Source organism: Schistocerca nitens, chromosome 2 (genome assembly GCF_023898315.1).
Source record: "Schistocerca nitens isolate TAMUIC-IGC-003100 chromosome 2, iqSchNite1.1, whole genome shotgun sequence".
NCBI lineage: Eukaryota > Metazoa > Arthropoda > Insecta > Orthoptera > Acrididae > Schistocerca > Schistocerca nitens.
This window is the reverse complement of record NC_064615.1, coordinates 112,329,038-112,352,928: the sequence shown is the minus strand read 5'-3', so window position 1 is coordinate 112,352,928 and position 23,891 is coordinate 112,329,038. Positions and strand designations below refer to the sequence as shown.

General features: G+C 41.0%; 1 protein-coding gene across 1 annotated transcript in view; it reads left to right on the top strand.

Moving 5' to 3' along the window:
- The window catches only part of LOC126235783 (alpha-tocopherol transfer protein-like), a 140,716-nt gene extending 119,125 nt beyond the window's left edge, over positions 1–21,591 (top strand). Inside the window, exons 5-7 of the mRNA XM_049944589.1 lie at positions 2,225–2,335; positions 11,398–11,548; positions 19,712–21,591. Coding sequence (XP_049800546.1) covers positions 2,225–2,335; positions 11,398–11,548; positions 19,712–19,755 — 306 coding nt within the window. The 3' untranslated portion in view covers positions 19,756–21,591. The remainder of the gene's footprint in view (positions 1–2,224; positions 2,336–11,397; positions 11,549–19,711) is intronic.
- The last annotated feature ends 2,300 nt before the right edge of the window (positions 21,592–23,891 follow it).

The window sequence follows — 23,891 nt, the reverse complement described above, 5'->3', positions numbered from 1 at the left end:
GACTGTGGTTGCGGAAACAGTGTCGACTTCTTCCGTGACGGCTTCAGAAAACTTGTTCATCGTTGGCAGAAATGCATCCAATTGGCTGGCGATTATATGGAAACGTGAATATTGGTAATTAAAGATCACATTCTAAGAATTACTTCTGCGGTTGATTTATTAATATATTCCCATCCAAACCCTATTAACGAAGGTGGAGACATTACTTTTCATTCAACCCTTGTAAATGTAGATGTACTGACTATCCCTTTTGACGCATGAATGAGTGCTTAAAACAAGTGGGACGTAAGTGATATGGTAAGAATTGTATGATGCACGGTAAGGGGATGGAGAAAAATTGTTTGTATTGCTTTTATAATGATTAGGTGAAGACAATGAGTTCATTGACTTTCTGAGAAATGTAAGTAATTTTAATAAAAAACGGTTTTCATTGCAACTTATACCTTTATTAACAACGCGTTTTGCCTTTGTGGGACATCTTCAGATTATCTAAAATTTTCCTTGTACGCCGTATTAAAAAATCATAAAACTGGTCTGTGCTAGAGTGAAGTTCTGCGTCTAGCGCAGAGCCGTTTTATGATTTTTAGTGTGTGGTTAAAGGAAAAACTGAGGGTAATCTGAAGATACACCATGAATGCGAAACGCGTTGTTAATGAAAGAGCAAGTGGCAATTTTAATCCAAATATTCTACATTCGGTTGCTGTAGCAGACGACATAATGGAGTGGAGGACATTTTACGAAATGTAAAATTGTGTTAACTGAGCAGCCAGGACCTCGGATCTCGTAAACAGACCAGACCTGCGTTAATGTGTGGCTATCTGAGTACTATTTTTGGCAAAGGCGAGTCTTTAAGGTACTCTCATCATCTCACTTTGCTACAAATGGGACGACGTGATGCACATCCCACTGCAATGGTCACAAACCGTTGTGATTGGAGCGTGTATCGAAATACACAATCTAGGGCGAACAAATAAGCGTTCTCGCTTGTGGTAGTTCTGTTCCATGGAGTACGTAAACTTAGTCCCTGAAACATGTTGTGAAAGGTACCATGGAGGCTACAGAATGGCTAAATATTATTGTTTCTCTCGTATCCCTGATGGCTGGCGTCTTCCTCACTATCCATGATGTTTTCAATTATAAACATTGCCCATATCACAAGACTAGATTCATGTTGCAGTGGTTTAACGAACGTAAGAAATTCCTTTCGTCAACTTCATTGAAAATACTTGCTGCGTTACCCAGCGCCTGCCCAGTGTTAACAATCAACTACTGAAGTCTTCGATAATCGCTAACCTTTATGTGAAAAACTTATAGAATCTACCCCTGGCCTCGTAATAAGAATTTAAAGGTCTATGACACGGGGAAGCTCAGCTATTCTCTGCTAAGATGCAGTATGCCGTTAGGCGTGTCACTGTTTTGATTAATCACTATCTTCTACACCAAACAGCTAGACTCGTCTCCTACGTGCTACGGTTGTGCTATAAATAAACATGAAAATGGTAATCAGTTCGTTGTGCTCCCCGTTTTCATTCTGAACAGTTAATAATTTCTTGTTAACATAAGTGTTTCCTGTTTGGTAAGAGCGAAATTAATTTTTTTTTTTTCGTTGGAGTAACCAGTATTAACAGACGGCTTTATCTTGGTCACAGAGGACGACTTTGACTGTCTAATGCATGTTTTCATGCATTGGCTCGAATGTTTTAGGCTTTCCTTTTTCCCCTCTTTAATTTGAGCTTAGGTTTTCAGTTAGATATTATCTTGAACTGAATCTTAAATACCAAAATTTTCGGCATTTGTTTTTAGATTACTGAAGACAAAAACTATAGGTTTAGAAACTTTCCTATACCTGATGTATTGAAAGTATAAGGGCTTTGCTAAATTCTTTCCATACTTCGATTGTTTTGACTTTGCCAATGGCGCAGCAGTAAAAGATTGCCAAGAAACCCTTAAATACATGTTATCACTTTGCGATTAAGCGAGGGGATACCTTTCGAACGGCACAAATTTCCATGCTTTCTAGAGTGCATTAAATGCAGCCCTACTGCTAGGTAACCAAATCTGATGATAAGCAGTGACTTTTTTCCAGACTGGATTTAATATTCAAAGGGGAATTGTACCGGCTTAGGTTAAAAAGTGAAAACTTTCTAGACATTATGCTAGTTTACAGCGCCAAACTGCACTGGCTACTTTTTAAAGAAATATTGCGTTTGTGGTTTTGTTTCAGGACTGTATACCTATCCGACTGAAAGCCATCCACGTTGTTAACCAGCCCTACATCTTCAACATGGTCTTCGCCATCTTCAAGCCGTTCATCAAGGAGAAACTGAGGCACAGGGTAAATTTGTCACTCATAATAAGATGATTGTAGCCAGTAGCAGTTAACGGATGAATATCTAATTACTATTTTTGTTTGAAAAATGCAGGCGAATACGACTTCCTGCTCCTGTAATTTTCCTTAGAAATGGACTACACTTTCTCAGAAACACACGAGAAAATTTCCTCCATTTGCCCACCTTACCATCATATCGCTAATTTCACATGCTCCTCCCGTTCCATACACCTTCGCAACATTACCCTTAAAATTTAAGCGATATTATGTGTTAAAAAGTTTTAATTGGATGCTATCGAGTCCTTAGTTATGGGTATTTAATTGCATTTCTTCAAATTTAAATTAAAGCGCCATTCAACTCACATATTGGCAACACTAAGTTATTGTGCATTTCTTTACACCCTTCGGCGAGGATACTTTCCGTAGTCAACGAAGTCTGTGAGTGCTACTTAAAATAAGAAAAACGTTTTATGTAGATTGAGAGCATTAGCGATTCTCCTACCCCTCTTTAGGGGAAAGTCAGTGTTTCATTTGCTGTCTACTGTGTTTTAATTCTTCGAACCATTCACAACTCTGAGACGATGTTTATTGTTGCCTCCCTGGCTCATCCGGTTGTTTAGAATAGAACTGAACGTCTTTCTGAAGTCAAAGAACGTTTCTACCCATTCATATGCGTCGAAATACCCTTCCCGTTAAGGTACAGGCCGTCATGAAAAATTACCAGAAGTCGACATTAGTATGTTTGCCAAAAGATTATCTCACAAATTGCAGACGGCAAGTTACTACATAATAAAAATAAGACAATGATACGTGCCTAGAAATACATTCTGCAGTAAAAATTAGGGATGACTATAAACACATCTGAAGTAAAGTCGCTTTCACCTAAGGGAAACTGATTATCAGAGCTGACAAGGATGGTAGACTAGACTCAATGTAGCCTTTAGATACTCAATAAGGGAGCAAAACTAATTTCGACTGAAAGACGATGATGCAAAAGTTAACTGCGGCATTGCTGGACGTTCTCTTGATAAAGTGTGGGCAATGATTATGTTTAGACGTAGGTTTTGGAGCCCGATCGTTTCGCTTTTCGTCTGAGCCTGGGTAGAGATATTGCATAACATTATGGTAAACCGCGAAAACGAATTTCAGCACTATTACAGTACAGTAATAAAATCCAAAGGGAGACAGCAGTTGAGCATTGACCGTGTATTAGACGCTTAAACAAAAAGGCATTGCAGTTAGGCAATAGTTTTGTCGCTTTGTGGGACAGTAACCTACTTCTGTCGTCTTTTCAGTGACCTGGGCGCTGCTATTGGTTGCCACAATGTTGAAATATTTTTGTGACCGTTGTCGCTGTTAACAACTTCGAGATAACACTAATCTTGGATGATACTACTGCACTCTGCATACTGTACTTACAACACTGTCATACTGAGAAAGTGCCCAGAGTTATGCTTTAATGTATTGCTGTTGTTAGGTTTTGTACGAAGCATTGAACAAAGGAGACCTGAGAACCGGAGAGCTAATTTCTTTCTGCGATATGTGTGAGCGTCTCGACCCGGACGCTGAACGTGTGAAGCACAAACTGTCTGTAAGTTTTCCGTGGTTTCCCCATATCACAAGGAGATATCGGATGGTTCCTATATAAAAGACCTATTGCCCAATTCTCCATCCCAAATTACCTGGAAATCTACGGACGTTTAACACTAACTGCGTTTCCTGATTCCACGAAGTGAACTTGATGGAAACAACAAATTGTCGTAGCCATAACTCGTCTAATCCACTCGTAGTGGTTCAAACTCGTGCCGTAAGTCACATGTAATGGATTAATCGTAGCTCAAACGCGTGTTACACCCAGATATTTACTGCAACGTCATTAAGAAGACTGTCGGCTAATGTCAACTGTTGTTTGCTACTGTCTGGGTGTAAAGTCCATTCAGAATAATAGGTTGAAATAGACAACATTTGGTTTAATATGCGCCAGTTACTGACCATTGAACTATAGAAATATTTGATGAATATTCATGGAATTAGGAAACAGAAAACTTTACGGCAGTGAGCTATAAAAAAGAAACTAAACCTTTGATATTGGTCAACTGTAAACAAATGTAGAAATGAAACAGTACCTTAAAGCGTTAACAGGGTAACAGTTATAGAACTATATGAAATAAAATCATCATACCTTCTGAACGATTTGCGTTACGACGTTCAAACTGGCCAACTCTCGGGGCATTATGGGGATTAGTATGAGCCTTATTCCAGTACGGAATAACCGGCGAAATGTTCCCTGATAGCACGGTGACTACGGAACGGTACATGAATGTTTCGGAAGATAATTTCATCCTCATTATCCAAAGTGACCTGTCTCTTCTAGTGACGTTGGCACTCGCAGTTTCAACAGTAAATCACTCCACGACGCGGAACGCCTCTCCTGTAGCATCTGCCTTTGCAGTTGCCGCTTTCGCCGTTACTAAATGAACCTGTAATGAAACGCGCTTCTCTTCTTCGGGTCTCCTTCGAATTTTAATCGGTCTGTTAGCATACTAGTAGATATTTTATCGATGTGACTTTTTCCAGTACATTTATGTAATCATGCAATAACCGGCCGTTGTTTCCCAGCGGTTCTAGGCGCTTCAGTCCGGAACCGCGCTGCTGCTACGGTCGCAGGTTCGAATCCTGCCTCGGGCATGGATGTGTGTGATGTCGTTAGGTTTAAGTAGTTCTTAGTCTAGGGGACTGATGACCTCTGATGTTAAGTCCCATAGTGCTCAGAACCATTTGAAAGATTTCTTTTAATCATGCAACAATGGGTGTTTATGTTGAGGGTGAGTTGCCAATTTGTCGGGATGTACTTAAACTACGCGTGCACTTTGTAAACACTGGATAGAGACACGATGTTAATATGTAAAAGTACGTTACACTCTGAGTAGATCTTCCTGTTGTTACTAGGATTGTGTAGCAAATTACAAAATATCAAAATGTATTGCATATGTTTAAACAACTTCCATAGTTGGAATGTTACTTGACATTACAGATGAAGATGCATAATTAACAAAGCGAATTTATGAAGCAGTGCTTCGAAACGATTACTTGTCGATAAAAGTGGAAATTTTCAAGAAACTCGATACAACTTTGTTTAGCCTTATAACCACCACTGGTTTAATGCAATATGCTTTTAGGAACGCTTCTCAGGAGAATTCAGAGACGGTACTGTGGACAATCCTGTTTGTTCCCGGAAGAAATTACTACATAGCCCTGAATTTTAGGACAGTAGATGGAAACAACTACAGTAATGAAACTGAATGAGTCAGCAGTGGTGCTCTGATAGCTTACTCGCAGGAACAATGGGCGCGTTTAGTAATGGTTCAGGTTTGATGCCCAGTCCAGCACACTTTAATGCCAGGAAATTCCAGTTATAGCGCATTACTTAATTTTTTTTTCAAATAGTACGTCACGTAATATTGCATGTGGTCCAAATATTAATTCATGTAGTCCAAGTGAACGACCAAACTAGAGCAACAGGTAGTTTCACAAGAAAGGCCGCGTTCGAATGCGGTTTGTCAGACATGCTAGATTTCACCATCGGCTGATGCTTCCCAAGGACCCGCAGTTAGTGGGTCAGTACATTTTAAACCTTCTCTTGCTACACGTTTGAGGTCTGAGGATTATCAAAGGTGCTACAGACGTGTTAATGGGTGTTTAGAGACGAAATTCTCACGTATGTAGCGTTACAGTGAAAGAATTAGACGACGAGGGTTGAGAAACATCCTAACGACATCTGTCGTTCTGCATTGCTCCGTTGTAAATTTTTCCACCATCATATGGTCGGATCACTACTCTCCGAACCCAATAAAGGCCTGCACGGCATTCAGATTTGAAATGCACCGTTTTCTTACCAAGTTAAAGATTACGATCTTTGTTGTCTTCTCTCTTTTGTCCTTATTTATTCGTTTTAGCGTCCAGCACCGCCCTAGATCAGATAAAACTGAAAATACCTTCATGTAATACATTATTAAGACACAATAGGTACAGATAAAACTACAGGCAGCTACTGCCCGTAAAACGGTTAGGTAGTAAGTCACAAATTTTTAGATTAAACAGGCACGTTAAGATGCTATTAAAATCACTGTGTAGAATTTGTAGCGACTAATCGCGATCGCTTGGGCACTGATAAAAATAGTCTCATCCCGTACCGTAGTTCTGGAGGCCATTCTCCTTTCCCAGGCTCATCGTCTCCGTATTTCCATTGATATCACCCTTCCATGTTGTCCGTGGCCTTCCTCCGCGCCTTCTGCCTTCCCCGTATTCTGAGAACGCTACTCGCGATAGTCTTTCCTCTTCCATCCCAGTCAGGTGCCCTGCCCACATCAGTCTCCTTTTCTTCATCCTTCAGCCGATGTCTGCTTGTGCATAGTTCTACCAGTTCCTCGTTTTTTAATATCATCCATTCCTGTGACTTGGTTTCCCACTTGGGGCCAAATATTTTCCTTAATATCTTTATTTCGAGAACTGGCAGTTTTCGTTTAGCTATTTTCTTTAATGTAAACGTTTCAGACTCATAGAGCTACCGGGAGAATCACGCACTGGTATAGTTTTATTTTAAACATTCTCAAAACTGCTTCACTGCACAGCACATCTCGTAAGCGAACAAATGGTCTACAGGCCATTGCGGTCCTTGCGTTAATGTGGATAACCATTCTAATCTGCTCGCAAAAAGTTCTTACCATATTTATAAATACGTATGTGTATTGTTTTAAAAGCTGATCCATCAACTGACTATGGGAAACCATCACTGGATACCTTGCTCATGGCCGTATACTCAGTTTTCTCCTTATTAATATGTAACCGTGCTTTCCCGGAACTAGTTCTGTAAGAACTAGTCTCGAGCTGCAAGTCTCCTTCACTACCGCTTACTAGAACAACATCGTCCGCATATGCAAGCCGATTTATTGTGTCTTGTTCCAGCCGGGTTCAGTTTTTGGCGTTCTCTATTTTTTCTAAAATTAAATAAAAAGACCAGTCCTGACTTCAAAATACTCTGGCATTCCTGTATTGATCTTTACTCTGCAATAAGTTTTTCCTGAACACATCAGTACGAGAAGTATTAGCTGTTGTGGAAACTGTAACTCTTTCAAGGCATTAGTGATAGTGCTTCTATGTATGCTGTCAAACATTGGTGATAGTGCCCCGATGTATGTTGTCATAAATCAATAAAACCGTTTGAATGTCAGCGTTATGTTCCCAAACTTTCTCGGTTACCAGTCTGAGTGTTAAAATCAGATCTACAGTTGATCTGTTTTCCTTCTGAAACCACGTTGATAGTCCCATATAATGGCTTCTGCATTTGGGATCTTCTCCTTGGTAGACACAGAGATGGAATTTTGTAGCTTACATGGAGGAGTTAAGTCTTCTATAATTATCACGACCAGGGAGTTGTTCGTTTTTAATATAGGGCAGATTACGGCCATTTTCCAGTCGTCAGGCAATCTCTTAACACTCCCCAACATTCTTTAACAGTTCCGTACTTATTTTAACCAGTTGTCGTCTTCCATTCTTTATTAGCATTCATGCAATTTACTCTTCGCCGAAAGCCTCACTGTTTTTTAGGTTTTCGGTTATTTGTCGTATTGCTTCTTCATTGGGGTTCTCTACTTTGCTATGGTGTCTGATACCTCATATGGAAGAGACTCAGTGGGATCATCGTACTCTTAGTTTAGTAAAGGGCGTAGCGTACGAATATATCAGTTGTAGCTGCAATGAAAAACGTATCAGACTTGTTACTGCGTGCATTACCCGTTCTTCTCCTTCCCATCGGCTTAACATACACTTGGATCATTGTGTATGGAGTTACACTAACTCAATAGCACAGATGAACCTACTGAAAATGCGCTCTTATATTCGGAACTGTCGTAAGTTCACAAATAAAAATCGTGAGGCTTTGACTAATGTACAGAGCTGTTCACACCACCTGTAATAAACAGTGAAACGAATAATAGGAAACCTTTATTAACGTTTCCAGATGTGTAGGAAACAAATCTAAAATCAAGTAATTTGGTATACAGTGTGATATTTCTACACTGACGACGACAGAGAATTTTACACATTGTTCGTGTTAACGATTAATTATTTAGACTTATTTGGTTGATTCGGATATCAATGACAGTTTTCTCTTACGTATTAATCTTAAGCCATAGCTATTACTTTAATGAAATCTAACGCTTATAACGGTTGAATCCGATAAATTAACTTACACTTCATTTAGTCATCGTTCAAATATCCACATTTATATCCATATTCTGCAAGCCATTGTGAAGTGCATGGAAGAGCGCTCTTCCTTTTGTACCAGTTATTACGGATTCTTCCCGTTCTGTTCACGCAGGGAGCGCAGGAAAAATAACTGTTTGAACACCTCCGTGTTTGCTGTAACTAATCTAGTCTTGTAGCTACGGCTATGAGAGCTACAAGTGCGCCGTTGTAACATATTCCTAGTTTCACAATTTAAAACTAGTTCTTGAAAGTTTCCAAGATGGATTTCTTGAGGTAGTGTGTGTCTATTTTCAAATGTCTGCCGGTTCAGTTTCGTCAACACTCCTTGGTACACTTTGACGGATGAAGCAAACCTGTGACCAGTGGAGCCATATTCTAGGATGGGTCACATGGGTGATCTTTTAGCAATCTGTTTTGTAGACTGGCAGCATTTCTGTAGTCTTCTACCAGTAAACCGAAGTTTTACCTTCGACAGAGCCTATGTGATTGTTCCGTTTCATACCCCTATGAGGAGGAGGAGGAGATTAGTGTTTAACGTCCCGTCGACAACGAGGTCATTAGAGACGGAGCGCAAGCTCGGGTGAGGGAAGGATGGGGAAGGAAATCGGCCGTGCCCTTTCAAAGGAACCATCCCGGCATTTGCCTGAAGCTATTTAGGGAAATCACGGAAAACCTGAATCAGGATGGCCGGAGACGGGATTGAACCGTCGCCCTCCCTAATGCGAGTCCAGTGTGCTAACCACTGCGCCACCTCGCTCGGTCATACCCCTATGAGATAAATTATATTTCACTTTAGTTTTGAATAAGGAGCTTTACTTCTTGGCAGGGAAATGTATAAATGCACGGGGAGTAACACAGGAAAATTGTTAAAGTATCCCCCTTTTCTTTCTAAATGTATGCTAGGTGAAACAGGTGCCATAGCCTGTATAAAAGTGTAGAAACCATGGCACACAATAACATTTCTACTGCTTGTATGGACAAATTTCTCATTCTGAATTGTTCTAACACGTAAGCATAAGATGTATAAGAACGCTTTTACTCGTAAATTCCAAATATAGTATTTACGAACTCTCGCATTATAATTGGCAGTCGCCTTTTGCATCTTAAGAAAATGACCTCATGAAAACGTTCGTGCCACAGTAAGTTACTGTAGTTACTTAGCGAGTCTTTTCACCAAAATAAAAATCTAAAAATCTGCACAATATTTTTTATTCAATTCCCTTTGCCGGTTTCAACAGGTTAATCTGTTACCTTCGGAAGTTAGAAATAGGAAAGCAGACGTCAAACGGAAACAATGAAGACTTTTTTTCATTAAAGGAACCATGAAGTGTGACATTGCAAACCCACACAAAATATGCGATGAACATAAACCAACAGAATGTCACATCGGAAACAGTACGTAATATACGCGACGAACAGCAGCCAAGAAACTGTTGAAACGTCCTCTTAGAAATATTACGAATGACTGTGTTGATAAACCTCTACGTTATTTGATTTTCAAACAGCTGAACAAAACTGAACGTACTCAGACATTTCTCTCTTTACTTATTCTGATCAACACTAAACTGACACACAATACTTTTAGGGCAACGCAATCTGACTTTGAAAAATCCCTACAAGAGAATGGCCCTGACTAACAATAACCTATACCTTTCATGATTCACTTACCTCACAAAAATCTTCGTTACTCTAACTACTGCAATACAGCGTGCGCCAAAACTGCCAGCTGAATAAAAGTTTCTAACTACTGAAGGTACTAACTACTGATAGGCATACTTAGCAAATGAAAGATTTTGATAGAGAACAAACAATATATTTACCATAATAATATTCAAAAGTCATCATATTAATATATCAGTTCATGATATCCAGTCTTACAAATTTACTCTTTCTGATGGACACACGCCCAGATCGTCCGCTCTCAAAATTCTGTCATCTCTCTCCCCACATCCAGCACTGCTGGTGGCTCACCTCCAACTGCACAACGCTACGCGCTGTTCACATCCAACTGCCCAACACTACAATAGCGAATATTCCAACAATGCCAACCAGCCACAGACTGCACACAGCACAGCCAGTGATTTTCATACAGAGCGCTACGTGACGCTACCAACATAGAAACCTAAACAGCGTACTTAACCTAGACAGCCTACTTACACTATCTCATCGCAAATAATACATTAATACCAACCGTCTTTTGGTTGTTGTTGGTTGCCCTTATTACATATTATTTGCGATGTCGCACTTCATTGTTCCTTCAACGAAGGATGCCTTTATCGTCTGGTCCTTATTCGACATTGGCTTACCCGTTATTTAATCATTTACATAATTTCTGAGTATGAAAGACTGATATGTTGAAACCGGTTAAGTGAATTTGATAAAAATTTCCTGCAGGTAAGGACGTACCTTTCGTTTTCTGAAAAATTTTTCCTTGCAACTACTGTGGTAATGCTATAATAAAAGCATCGTTAATCGTAGTTGCAGTTAGTTTTGGTGGCAGTTACGCAGTTAGTTTTGGTGGCAGTTACGCAGTTAGTTTTGGTGGCAGTTGGTTAGCTGGTTAATTATAGTTAGTATTCAGGAATTCCTCTTGGGTGCAGAAGGTCCTGTTATGGAGAAACGTGTTTAACTGGCATCAGAAAACAGTGTTACCTGTCGGATATCTATGGACAGACTGTCAGAGTTTTATAGCTGTATATTTCACTGCTTTCTGCTTCTTTCTCTGTTGCCACAGTAATTTTGCCCTGGTCATAGTGGTACTCTTGTGAAGTGTGTACAGAGTGTTGTGTTTTGCGTTACAGCTGCACTTCCACGGTCGCGACCGCGGCTCGCTGCTGGAGCACATCGAGGTGAAGGCGCTGCCCACCGAGCTGGGCGGCATCATGAACCTGCCGCCCCCGCCTGCCGACCGCATGATAGAGCTGCTCGAGGCCTACGAAGACATCTTCGAAGGTATGTCGCGGTATCTTTTATCAAAAAAATGGCTCTGAGCACTATGGGACTCAACATCTTAGGTCATAAGTCCTCTACAACTTAGAACTACTTAAACCTAACTAACCTAAGGACATCACACACACCCATGCCCGAGGCAGGATTCGAACCTGCGACCGCAGCAGTCCCGCGGTTCCGGACTGCAGCGCCAGAACCGCTAGATATCTTTTATCAGCTCAGTTATCCGGGCGCCAGACACACAGTCACAAGACCACGCGGGCGCCAAAGGCAAGATACAATTCGTGTCAGAGGAGATAAGCACAGCGGACAAAACATTGGTCACTTCCGGGAGACGTCACACTAACCTCGAGCAGCACCGCCTCCAGCCTTGATAATGGCATCAAGCCGACGAACTAGTGTGGCCAAAAATGTCCAGCGGTACCCACTTGTCGATGGTTAGACACCAAATTGCGGGAACGTCGTTTCAGTTTCACAAGCACTTCCACATGGTCGCGGCCGTATTTTATGGAGGTTAATATCGCATAATTTAGCGTTCCAGTCGAGATTCGAAGGGTGCCTCAGTGTTCGTCAAACCAGGAACGTATGCCCACAACCCCGTAAATATGGCTGCCATATTGGAAGAGGAAAATGTCCACTATATACTCATTATCAACAGGCAGAAAAAAAGTCCATTAAATAAAAGAAAAGTCGCGAAGCATTTCTGGCCTGAATTAAATTCTCCACATTATGTTTTAAAAGCCTCATTCGGTTATTGATCCACACGATGCCTTGCATCATTCGATCAGACGCAGTTCGCCTGAGCACTCTACACGCTTCCAGTCACCCACTGTCAAGTTTCTGTGTTTGACGCAACAAAGATGTGCAACTATCTGTTGTGCTGTGAGCAATGACCTTTGGGAGGCATACAACTCCAGATGCCCTTTGCATGTAGTTCCCTTTTGAATATTCGTACGGAAACTGACGGAGACAGACAGGCACCCCTGTCCTGTATGAAGCCAACTCCCGTTGACGGGGGCGAGACATTCGCCTCCGGCTGCTTTCGTTAGGGTATTTTTACGATAACAGTCATTACTTAGTGTTACGTGGCTGCGAGTGGGTGAGAACAGTACAGCACTACTCGATCATAGGAACTAAATTAAGTCAGGTTAATGATTAAAATGTTTCTGATGACGATTGAGCTGAGCGGTTAAAGTGCACAGAACATCAACAAAATCGTGGTGAGGGTGTTCATTGCTGTGAACGCGTTTATTTGATCCTCTTCTGTCCGAAATCTGCTGCTGCTCGCTGAAAGAGGAATGTTCCGTCAGCCGCCGGCAGCACACGGGATGTGCATTCGTACGTCAACACTTAGCGCCCCGGGGTTCTGGCGTCATATGGTGGCAAAAACAGACATTGGGAGTCTTTCCGTACGTGTACAGCAGGAATAGTCAACCTTAACGCCCACTTTTGTACATCTGTTGGTTATAAAATGCTTGTATGCTTTAAGTTGCTGTAACTCTGCATTACAAACTTTTTAATGTAAAGTTACTGCCATACTTTGTAAGTCACCATTACAGTACAACCAGTGGGCGTTTGGTAAATTTTACTAATAACAGAGATACAAAAGTGGTCGCTAGATAAAAAAAAGGTTGACTATTACTGCTCTACACGTTCGGAAAGACTCCGCAACGCGATTTTTTTCGACGCTATGACGACAAACTCGGGATACTAAATGTTGACGTACTAATGCACGGTCCGTGTGCTGCTGACGGCTTAAGGAACGGTTCGCCCTTTCAGCGAGCAACAGCACCCTGCTGTTAGGGTTGGGTTGGGTTGGGTTGGGGGGGAGACCAGACAGCGAGGTCATCGGTCTCACCAGATTAGGAAAGGATGTCGGCCGTGCCCTTTCAAAGTAACCATCCCGGCATTTGCCTGGAGCGATTTAGGGAAATCACGGAAAACTTAATCAGCATGGCCGGACGCGGGATTGAACCGTCGTCCTCCGGAATGCGAGTCCAGTGTGCTAACCACTGCGCCATCTCGCTCGGTCCCTACTGTTAGAAGAGGATCTATTAACCACCTCCACACCAATGAACACCTTCACCATCATTCTTTTGATGTTCTCTGTGCTTTAAAAGTTCATTACTTACCAGATACTTTACGTCAAAATTTTATGAATATGTAAGGAAACTGTTTTTAAAACCCCTGTCGTCCACTACCATAGTCGTAACGCGCACTAGTGGCCGGTAAGGACCGCGTTGACTACCATTGGTGTAGAGCAGTATGAGCATGTCGAATAATCTGAACGTACGTTTGAACGTAGGCCAGTGAGATGCAAGAACGCCACCTACATCACGTGCACGCCATCTCGCTTCAGTCTGGAGACCACATTCGGTGTGTTTTATATTATATCCTGTGAATACATCCCGGTGGCCGCTACGGTCGCAGGTTCGATTCCTGCCTCGGGCATGGATGTGTGTGATGTCCTTAGGTTAGTTAGGTTTAAGTAGTTCTAAGTTCTAGGGGACTGATGACCACAGATGTTAAGTCCCATAGTGCTCAGAGCCATTTGAACCATTTGAATACATCCCGTATCAAAGCACCAGCTCTCGAAAACCCCTTGTTTATTAGTACCATTTGTTGTAATGAAACGACGTGAAAAGCCGTATTGGTGGATAAATAAGTTTCGAAATTTAATTTGCGCGTTACGAAAATATGCCGTTTCAGGACAAAGGCATAATGGATATCCATCAGAAACACGTTCTACTTGGGATGATCTGTTATAATTGAAAGTCAGTTAATAGCGTATCTGCAATTAAGCCTTCAGAAAATTATAATATGCGAGACAAACTCGCAGCTTATAGAAGTTTAGTGTAGCGCAGTGAATGAAGCTGCAAAAGTTACAAAGTCGAGAGCGATGTGTTACAGGTTCACGTCTCACTACAGCCAACTTATTTTTACTCGGCTTCGCGTTTTCTAATAGGTTCCGAGACTTTCTTGATAATTTAATACAGGTGTAGCCTATAATATTCGATGTTATGTAAATATAAGTGCGGTCTCTCTCGGAAGTGAATGTACTCGATTGGCTTTGTGTTCAAGAAAACTTGCACTAGTTCTAGTAAGATATTTTGAACTTTATTGTTTAGTTTTGTATTTCGCATGTTGCAAAGATTCTGCTACTGAATAGAAACAGCGGTCAAATATGAATCACCTCATCTTTTACTGAAAAATGAGGAACGGGGAAATACTTTTTGTTTGAAGTGGAAGACTATTTTAAATTTGTATCGCTCTATTTGCAATGCAATTTCTGTAAGCGGATGTCCTTATTGATTGTACATGGAACTTCCTTTTTCCCTTATAACATGTTCATTGATATTGAAGTTCTTATTTATGTATGCTACAGACAGAAAGACATGACTAGCAATGGTCGAGGGACGAAGTTAGCGTTCTAATAGAGGTGACGTAGGATTTTACGCCCGCCCATTTAGTAAACAAACTTGTTGGTTTGAGAGCGAGATACAGCCTACAGCTGAAGTTGAGACACGCTTACCGTATGCAAAAGCCACATCGCTTCTGAGAGTTGAACTCGGCACGATCAATGTTGACTTTCAAATGCACGGTCCGTATGCCGACTGTGTTCTGATTGGTAAAATGCGTGATAAACCCCACTTTCAAGAAGTGTCTTCGAACAGGCAACACACAACTGTAGGCCAATATCGGTGATGTCAGTGTGTTGTACAATTTTAGAACGCGTTATATACTCTTGTTTTACGACCTTTCAGCAGACCGAAAATTCCTCCTATACGAATCGACATACATTCAGTAAGCCACGATCGTGTGAAACCCAGATCGCTCCGTTCGTCCGCGAGATCCAGAACGCAGCAGACAGTAGCGCCCAAGTTAACGCCGTGTTCCATGATTTCTGGAGCGTGTCTGGACATCTCCCCATTGTGTCCGAATCAACAAAATTTGAGACAGGATGTCGGACTAACTTTGTGATTGGACTGAAGAGTTCCTATCAAATAGAACGCGGCATGTCATTCAGAACGGAGAGACGCAATAAATTTAAAAACTAACGTGACGCCATTAGCGAATGATGCAGTTGTATGCAGGGTGGTTAGGAACAGCCTGAAAAGCTTGTAAGGGTGCTGCAGGGTAGGTGTACTGAGAAATAATTTTTAAGAAAAAAATTCGGTACGTTCCACCATTTCCGAGTTAATTAGCGTTATAGTTAGCCAGTCGGGACGTTGCGCATGCAAATACAAGCGGCCCACCATAGACGGTGTCGCCAAATATTTTCTTTCGTTCCGTTTCCTAAAACGGAACAGGAGAGCGATACAAAAGTTGGACATGGGACGACGGCAGGTATCGAACCAGAGCCAAAAGCTGGGCATTCTCGTACGCTGTCATCTGCTAAGTGAGAACAACTGATACCAATTCCATCTGTCGGGCCTCTTGAATCTGCGCGCTCAGCGGCCTGATCCGCTAACTCCAACGCTAATTACCTCGGAAACGGCGCAACATGCCGAATTTTTTTCTTCACATTTTTTTTTCTCAGCACAGCGTATCCTGCAAAACCCTTACAGGCTTTCCGGATGTTCCTCGCCACCCCATATAGAGAAGTCGAAACTCTAGAAAATTTTAGCGAAACGCAGAAAGACCTGCAGAGGATTGTCACCTGATGCAGGCATCAGCATCTGACGTTCAACGCAAGGAAATTTGACTGGCTGCGTATAAGTAGACGGAAAGACTCGTTATTGTATGATTGCGCGAATTCTGAACAATCACCGCAAGCCGTCATACTCTTAAAATTTCACACAGTTTGAGTACTAAGTGGTTTAACTTGGAGCGCCTTTCATTATAAATTCATTTAGCAAGTGCGGAAGTATCGCAAGGACGTTCCTATAACTCCAGTGGCAGACGCTAAAGGGAGGCAGTGTGCATCACGTCGTGGTTTACCGTTAAAATTCTGAAAGCATGGCGTCCTAGAACAGTCAACAAATACAAGGTGTTTATAAATCGTAGAGAAGCAGACGCAAGACTGAAGTTCACTGGAACAGTGCTCTTCCAGAGAGCAGCAGCAGACTGCTACTAGAAGAGGCTCAAGTAAACACGTCCGCAGCAACAAAAATCTTCACCATGATTTTGTTGATGTTCCGCGTAAAATTGATCAGTTCAGCCAACTCCAAGACACATTTTGATCTCGGAGGATGTAGCTTACAAAAGCCTCATAACACTGGCAGTTCAATGCTGTCTGTTGGGCTAGGTCCCCTAACCGATACGATTGACAAAAGAAGCAGAGAAGAACCTAACGAAAACAGCGCCTTTCATTATAAATTCATTTAGCAAGTGCGGAAGTATCGCAAGGGCGTTCCTATAACTCCAGTGGCAGACGCTAAAGGGAGGCACTGTGCATCACGTCGTGGTTTACCGTTAAAATTGTGAAAGCATGGCGTCCTAGAACAGTCAACAAATACAAGGTGTTTATAAATGAATATCGAGGTTTTAACGCTTTATAATATTTATTATATTAAATTTACAGTTATGAATGATATGTCAAATGAAAGAGCAAGTCAATCAGTTTTACCAAGAACCTTATAAATGTTCAATGTGAGCACCATTTGTCACGCGGCACACACAAAGCCTATAGCCGAGTTTCGCAAGGGGCCCAATGACAGGCCTTGCTTTGCATGGCCTCCACGTTCAACCGACCTAACGCCGTGCGATTTTTTCCCTGGGACTTCATCAAGGATCGTGTGTAAGTGCCTCCGCTACCAGCAGACCTCACTCAATTAAGAAACCAGATTGAAGCGGCTGTTGCTACAATGGCTCTGAGCACTATGGGACTTAACAGCTGAGGTCATCAGTCCCCTAGAACTTAGAACTACTTAAACCTAACTAACCTAAGGACATCACACACATCCATGCCCGAGGCAGGATTCGAACCTGCGAACGTAGCGGCCACGCGGTTCCACACTGAAGCGCCTAGAACCGCACGGCCACACTGGCCGGCTGTTGCTACAATCACTGAAGACACACTTATCAACGTTTGGGAAGAACTCGGTTTAGATTTGATGTGTGCCGTGTGACAAATGGTGCTCACATTGAACATTTATAGCGTTTTTGGTAAAACTGTTTGAGTTGCTCTTTCATTTGACATATCATTTATAACTGTAAGTTTAATATAATAAATATTATAAAGCGTTAAAACCCCGATATTCATTTATAAACACACTGTATAATGATTTCTCCTGCGCATACATCGCGAAAAGACCATGAAAGTGAAAATGGAAGGATTCATACTCACATGGCGCCTTAAGCCGTTGACACACGGGGCCATGCAGCTGTTGTTGTGCACGCAGGCGGGATATCTAATGTCACAGCACCTTAGATACGCACGATGATCAGGGTAACGTGATTTTGCGGTCTGAACGCTCTCCAGCGGCTCTTGTCGGATTTATTTGGCTCACAAACAATATAGTTTGTTCAAGAAAATGGACGTGCGTAAAATTCCTACGTTAGGTCTATTAAACGGCACATTTCCTCCCTTGACCATAAACTGGTTATGTTTTTCAGTCAGTGGCACAAATAAATAAAAACTTCAATATCCGTAAACATGTACATAGATAGAAAGGAAAGATACATGACCAGTCGGTAACGACACGAGCTTATAAAAGTTCACTAAATCAAACTAACTCGCTCGTGACGGAGAAAGTACTTACATTTAAGTAGCATCAAATATTACAGAAATTATTTCTATTAATTTCGTTAGAAAGTCCGACAACCTTTTTGGAAAACGTGAAGGTGAAAAAGAAATTGGATGCAACGAGACTCGAACCCTGTAACTACAACATATCTCTTCCTTAACATGCTGCCTCTACTCACTTTCTTAGACCATAGCTTCCGTGATAAACGTCTATCTGTTTTATGTTACAGTCTTTTATAGGCTTTATTCGCCGAAATGTTTTTAATTCATATTTAATTATAACATATCGTAACAGAAACGACACGTTTTCCGTGAATGTTCAATGTACCATTGCCTTAAAGTGGCTTACGCTGATCATACGGGAATTATAACCCGATAATAACTAAATACGAAAATCCTGTAACCAGTAAAATGACGTTTCCCGTCGTTTTATTACAACAAATAGTACCATTAATGATTCGTTCTCGAGACATTGTGTGCTGGTGCTTAGAAACAGCATGTATTCGTGTGGTCTAAGATACGACATAAAACCCTCATAATATTGGCTCCAACTGAACACCACAAGTACAATATGGCTCTTGCTTTCTGCAGGTTTCGAGCTTTGTGCTTCTGATGTAGGGAGCATTCTTGCTTCCTATTGGTTCTACTTTACGTGACACGTCGCTGAAATATTGGGGAATTTGTGTTTCACGTAGCGAAATGGTACTTCAACATGAAATACTAGGAAGTGACGTCACAAAACTCGTGGAGCGACAGGTCGGCGTTAGCTAACTCGTCGCGTGTGCCGACTACCTTATCAATAACCGTTCTCCCTGAATGTTATTTGAGACTGAAACGGAAAAGAGGGTATGCAAAGAACCCTCTGCCATGCATCATAAGTTGGCTAGCAAAATACTGAGTTAGATATAGGATTGAAACAGCGAACATTTAAATTCGTAATTAAAAGACAAGTTTTTCTGTTGATTTTCTCTAAGAGACATGCGTTGATAAATGGCACCAACTCAGCCTCACTCCCTCTGACGCTTTTGTAGTAAGGTGTGGTGCCGGAATGCAAGAAATAAAATAAAATAAAATCTTAGCAACCACTCTCTCGTTACCAAAGATACTGAATGACGTTTGTGCTAACAGCTACTGGTCAAATGATTATTTTAACGCAAATCTTGGTTTCAAGAATAAGGTTACAAGGGAATTTATTGAACTACGTGGTGTCATGCAAAGAACGGACGTTTCCAATTGTGAGCTAGAAGTGGTATACGTAAGAGCTGAGTACCAGAGAAGTTGGATTGCTTTAGACTGCAACCCACATCAGTGTTGGAATCAAATTGCGAAATCGAAGCAGGATTCTCTATTCGTGCTCAGTGTTAAGAGAAACGGGGGTAGGAGGGCATATTTGGAGGATACTAGCTAGCAATGCATGCTATACCATTTGTGTATAGCGCTGAATGGCACATTTCACACACTTGGCTTTATCGTTTCAGAGCGGCGCTCACAAGGCTACCGCAGGAAGGACGCCTCGACGTAAACAACGCGTGGGAGCCGACCTGCCAACCCTGAGACCGCAGGCACCGCAACTGCAGCGCGCAGCCGACTGAACCCAACGCCGCTCTGCCAGTAGCAAGCGCTCCGCACCGCCAAGTGTTAAGAGGTCTCCAGAGTGGACGTAAGAGTAGTTCCCTCTCCCTCTCCGTGTGTCTGTGATTTCACTTCTTCAGTTTCTCGGAAAAAGAGTGCATGTGGGGGTTTCCTTGCTAACCCATACAAGACAGTTCCTGCGAACAAACTTAAGCAAAAAATTATTCTATAATTACTATATTTTTTCAGAGTAAGGAAATATTTAAATTATTTTATAGATAAACTATTAGCGTCTTCCAGTTTTTGTACCATGAGCTACTATAACTTCGTATCATGGTACCCTGTTATTTTTTATGTATTTATTTTCTCAACAATAATGCCATTATACATTCCCAGATTTTGTGACCAGCAACAAAGTTCGACTCTCCTGTGATTTTAGTGGTAATTGCTTGCTAAAAGGTACTTAAAGCTTTCTTATTTTTTGTATAAATGCATTTTCAACAATTTTTTTCATAGTCGAAAATACAATTATCAGACCAAACGTAGAACTGCAAATATCCCTGACTTCAGGAGGACTTATTCACACTATCACACTATACCAAATGTCTCCATGTTTTATGTATTGCAAGGTCTTTCTATTTAGAGTGTCATCAGGAAATGATAACTTGTACATGTCACCAGTGTGCATACGTTTAGAAATGAAGCTATTTTGACTGGATGGTCTACTGCAACAGTTGTCAATCATTTTCCAATGACGCTTTGCTGGTATCTGTTTAGACGCTCACTTAGATTGTACTAACTGTATATTTTATGTGTTGTACGGGTAGAGAACAACTAGAAAATGTTGCCATAAGCGTTTTGATTCAGCAATTAAAATTGCATTTAAAGGGCAGCGTAACTGTACATTAAATGTTAAAGTGACCATAATTAAATGTCTCTTAGTTTGTCTCAAAATTTACATATCTCCAAACCTTTTATTACACTTCTACTGTTTCACTTTAATCCCACTAGATGCAACAGTATACCATCAGAAAACTTTACTAACAATTATAATGTATGAAATTATATTGCTCTTGGTAATATTTATGAAATGGGGACTTGTGAACAGTAACTCTAATGAAACAGAATTGTAATATTCTAACTATTATTATTAAGAGACCATCAACTTATTTAAAGTTTCTTAAGTTACATGTAATGTTGACAATATCCTCTTCTAACACATACGATGCAGACTGTTGATTAATGAATTTGAAATTTTGTACTGTATTGCTACAAAACTGTTAAAACATTGACATTAGAAATAGTGTATAATACAGTACACCCTCTTAGAGTTGTGAAACAGTGGAAATTTCGTGAAATGTTTCAGTTAGTACTTTTCTGTATTAGTAGGGTAGACTACAAAGTTTTTGTACTTAAGTGGGCTTTTATTACCTTGCAGTTCGTGTTATTAGGTGAATAGTGCAACACAGCAGTTGCTTTTGTTGACCAAAATACCCTCTAGATCAACAGAGTCAAAGAATTAAGCTGCAAAAGCAGACATATTTGTGCTCTCAGATGTGTGGAATGTCGTCTTGCCACTATTATCTAATTTATGTCTGACAAAATAAGTTAATGTGAAACTTCTCTGATACGCAATGTAGAACAAATTGTAAAGCATGTTGTAGTTCACAACTGTTTGTTTTCTAATCTTGTATCTATATTGTTTGTAGAATTGTTTTACTGTTACAGCAGATGTACTGAAATTAATTTGATATGTTTAATAAAGATATAATCACAAGAATTATAAGTGTGTAACAGGCAGTCTGTGGATATTTAAATGTCATAATACCTTGTCCTGTAATTCTGTATCTATTCTATGACAAGGGAAGAGTGCCTATAACTTCCACTACATAACAAAACTGCAGATAATTGTACACAGTCATAGTGAATTAAGAAACAAGGGCAAATAACTAAATGGTATTTTGTTTCAATTTGAAAAGTATGTATCAGATGGAAGAAAAGGAAAGTTACGCTAAAGCATCTTCTCACAGTCTTAAGATACAAAGTTACAGTCCAAATATTTACTACAAATACACATGCATGTTAACTGTATAACTATGTTACGCGTGTCACACACAAGGCCTTATATCTCTGTACAGTTGCTGAGTAATCTGACCTTGTTGTAATTTTTAAAGGAGTAATTTGTAAAACTGACAGTTTCCCAGTGCTGCCATTGATCTACTGCAGCAGAGCCAAGTTGTGGTCTGTTTACCCTTCCATGAACAGCTTTTACTCTTTTACAATCAATAATGCGTTCAGTTCATGAAAGTGTTGTATTACCTAGAATACCATATGAGATCATTCTAGTGGAAAAATAAATACACATACGCCGAGCAGAAGTTGTTGAATATTAGGACATAAGGTGATGATACAGATTAAGTGGCTTAAGTGCAGTATGTCGTTTCAAATTCTTATGTATTGACTCAAAAAAGTTGTTCTTTCTTCCCACTCAAATCATATCATACTCATACGTGTTGTTAGTCAATATACAGATTGTAATAATCCTCAAAAGGTATTACTAGTGTCCAGCTTGACACAGTCAAGTCTTTTAAATATCTGGACGTAAAGTTGTAAAGTGATATGAGATGGAACGAACATGTGAAAACCGTGGTAGGAAGGCAAATGGTCGGCTTCGATTTATTGGGAGAATTTTGGGAAGAGTGGATCACCTGTAAAGGGGACTGCATATAGGACGATGGTGCGACCCGTTCTTCAGTACTGCTCGAGTGTTTGGGATCCGTACCAGGTCAGACTGAAGGAAGACATCGAATCAATTCAGAGGAGGACTGCTGGATTTGTCACTGGTAAGTTCGAACAAAACGTGTTACGGAGATGCTTCAGGAACTCGTATGGCAATCCCTGAGGGAAACACTGTTAAGAAAATGTAGAGAACCGGCATTTAAAGCTGCCTGCCGAAAGACCGTAATGCCGCTAACACACATCGTGCATAAGGACCGCGAAGACAAGATACGAGAAATTAGCACTGATACAGAGACGTACAGATAGTCGTTTTCCCCTCGCTGTATTTGCGAGTGGAACGGGAGTGGGAAATGACAAGTAGTGGCACTGGGTACCCTCCGTCACGCACCTTACTGTGGCTTGCGGAATATCTATGTAGATGTAGAAACCTACATCGTCTTTCGACTCACATTGAAATAATTGCGCTCCATGTTTGTCCCGCACGGATCATCTACACTTCGTATAGCCATAGTACTGGTAAGTCCCTAAACCTTGGCATGTCTCACAGCTTTCTTAAAGTTCTCAAATTGTCAATATTTGGATCATTCTGTGGATAAAGGTATTAATTTTGCAGTGGTAGAAATGGTACTGTGTATTTGAAAACTCTTGTGAGAATGTTAAGAAACAGCATACATAAACAAGTATTATCACCTACTTAAACATGTGTCAGCCTTTCATCAGCTAGTGACAGACATCTTCAGCAATACATGAAAAACATAAAATGAATGTACGAGGGCTATTCGAAAAGTAAGCTTCAGTCGATGGCGAAATGTAAACTGTAATGAGAATCCGATGAAGCCTTGTGTAGATGTGGTGCACACTGCCTCTAGTATGCCTGTCGAGTGTGTCACGTTGCTCTTTTCAGTTCTGATCGCACATTGCGCACGTAAAGATGTCTAGTAAGTAGCGTCTTCCGCCAAGTTTGGGTGCCAATGAGAGATTTCGCCTGATTTCGTGCAGCCCACACGACGTAACTGTCATGCATTTTCTTCTTCATGACAATTCTCGGCCGCACACTGCAGAGGCAATGAGGAGGCTGCTACAGCTTTTTCGATGGGAAGTGTTTGATCATCCACTGTACAGACCGGACTTGGTTCCTTCTGATTTTCATCTCTATGGAGACAATATTTTGGCACAGACGACGAGCCGTAGATCTGCTTACAGGATTGGCAGAAACGCCAGGCTGCTGCCTTCCATGACGAGGGTACTGGAAAGTTGTTATAATGCTACTACACACGTCTCGGACAGAGTGGCGACTATCTGAAGTAGCTGGAAGGTGTAGCTAACTGTTGCAAAGAAAACAGTTTT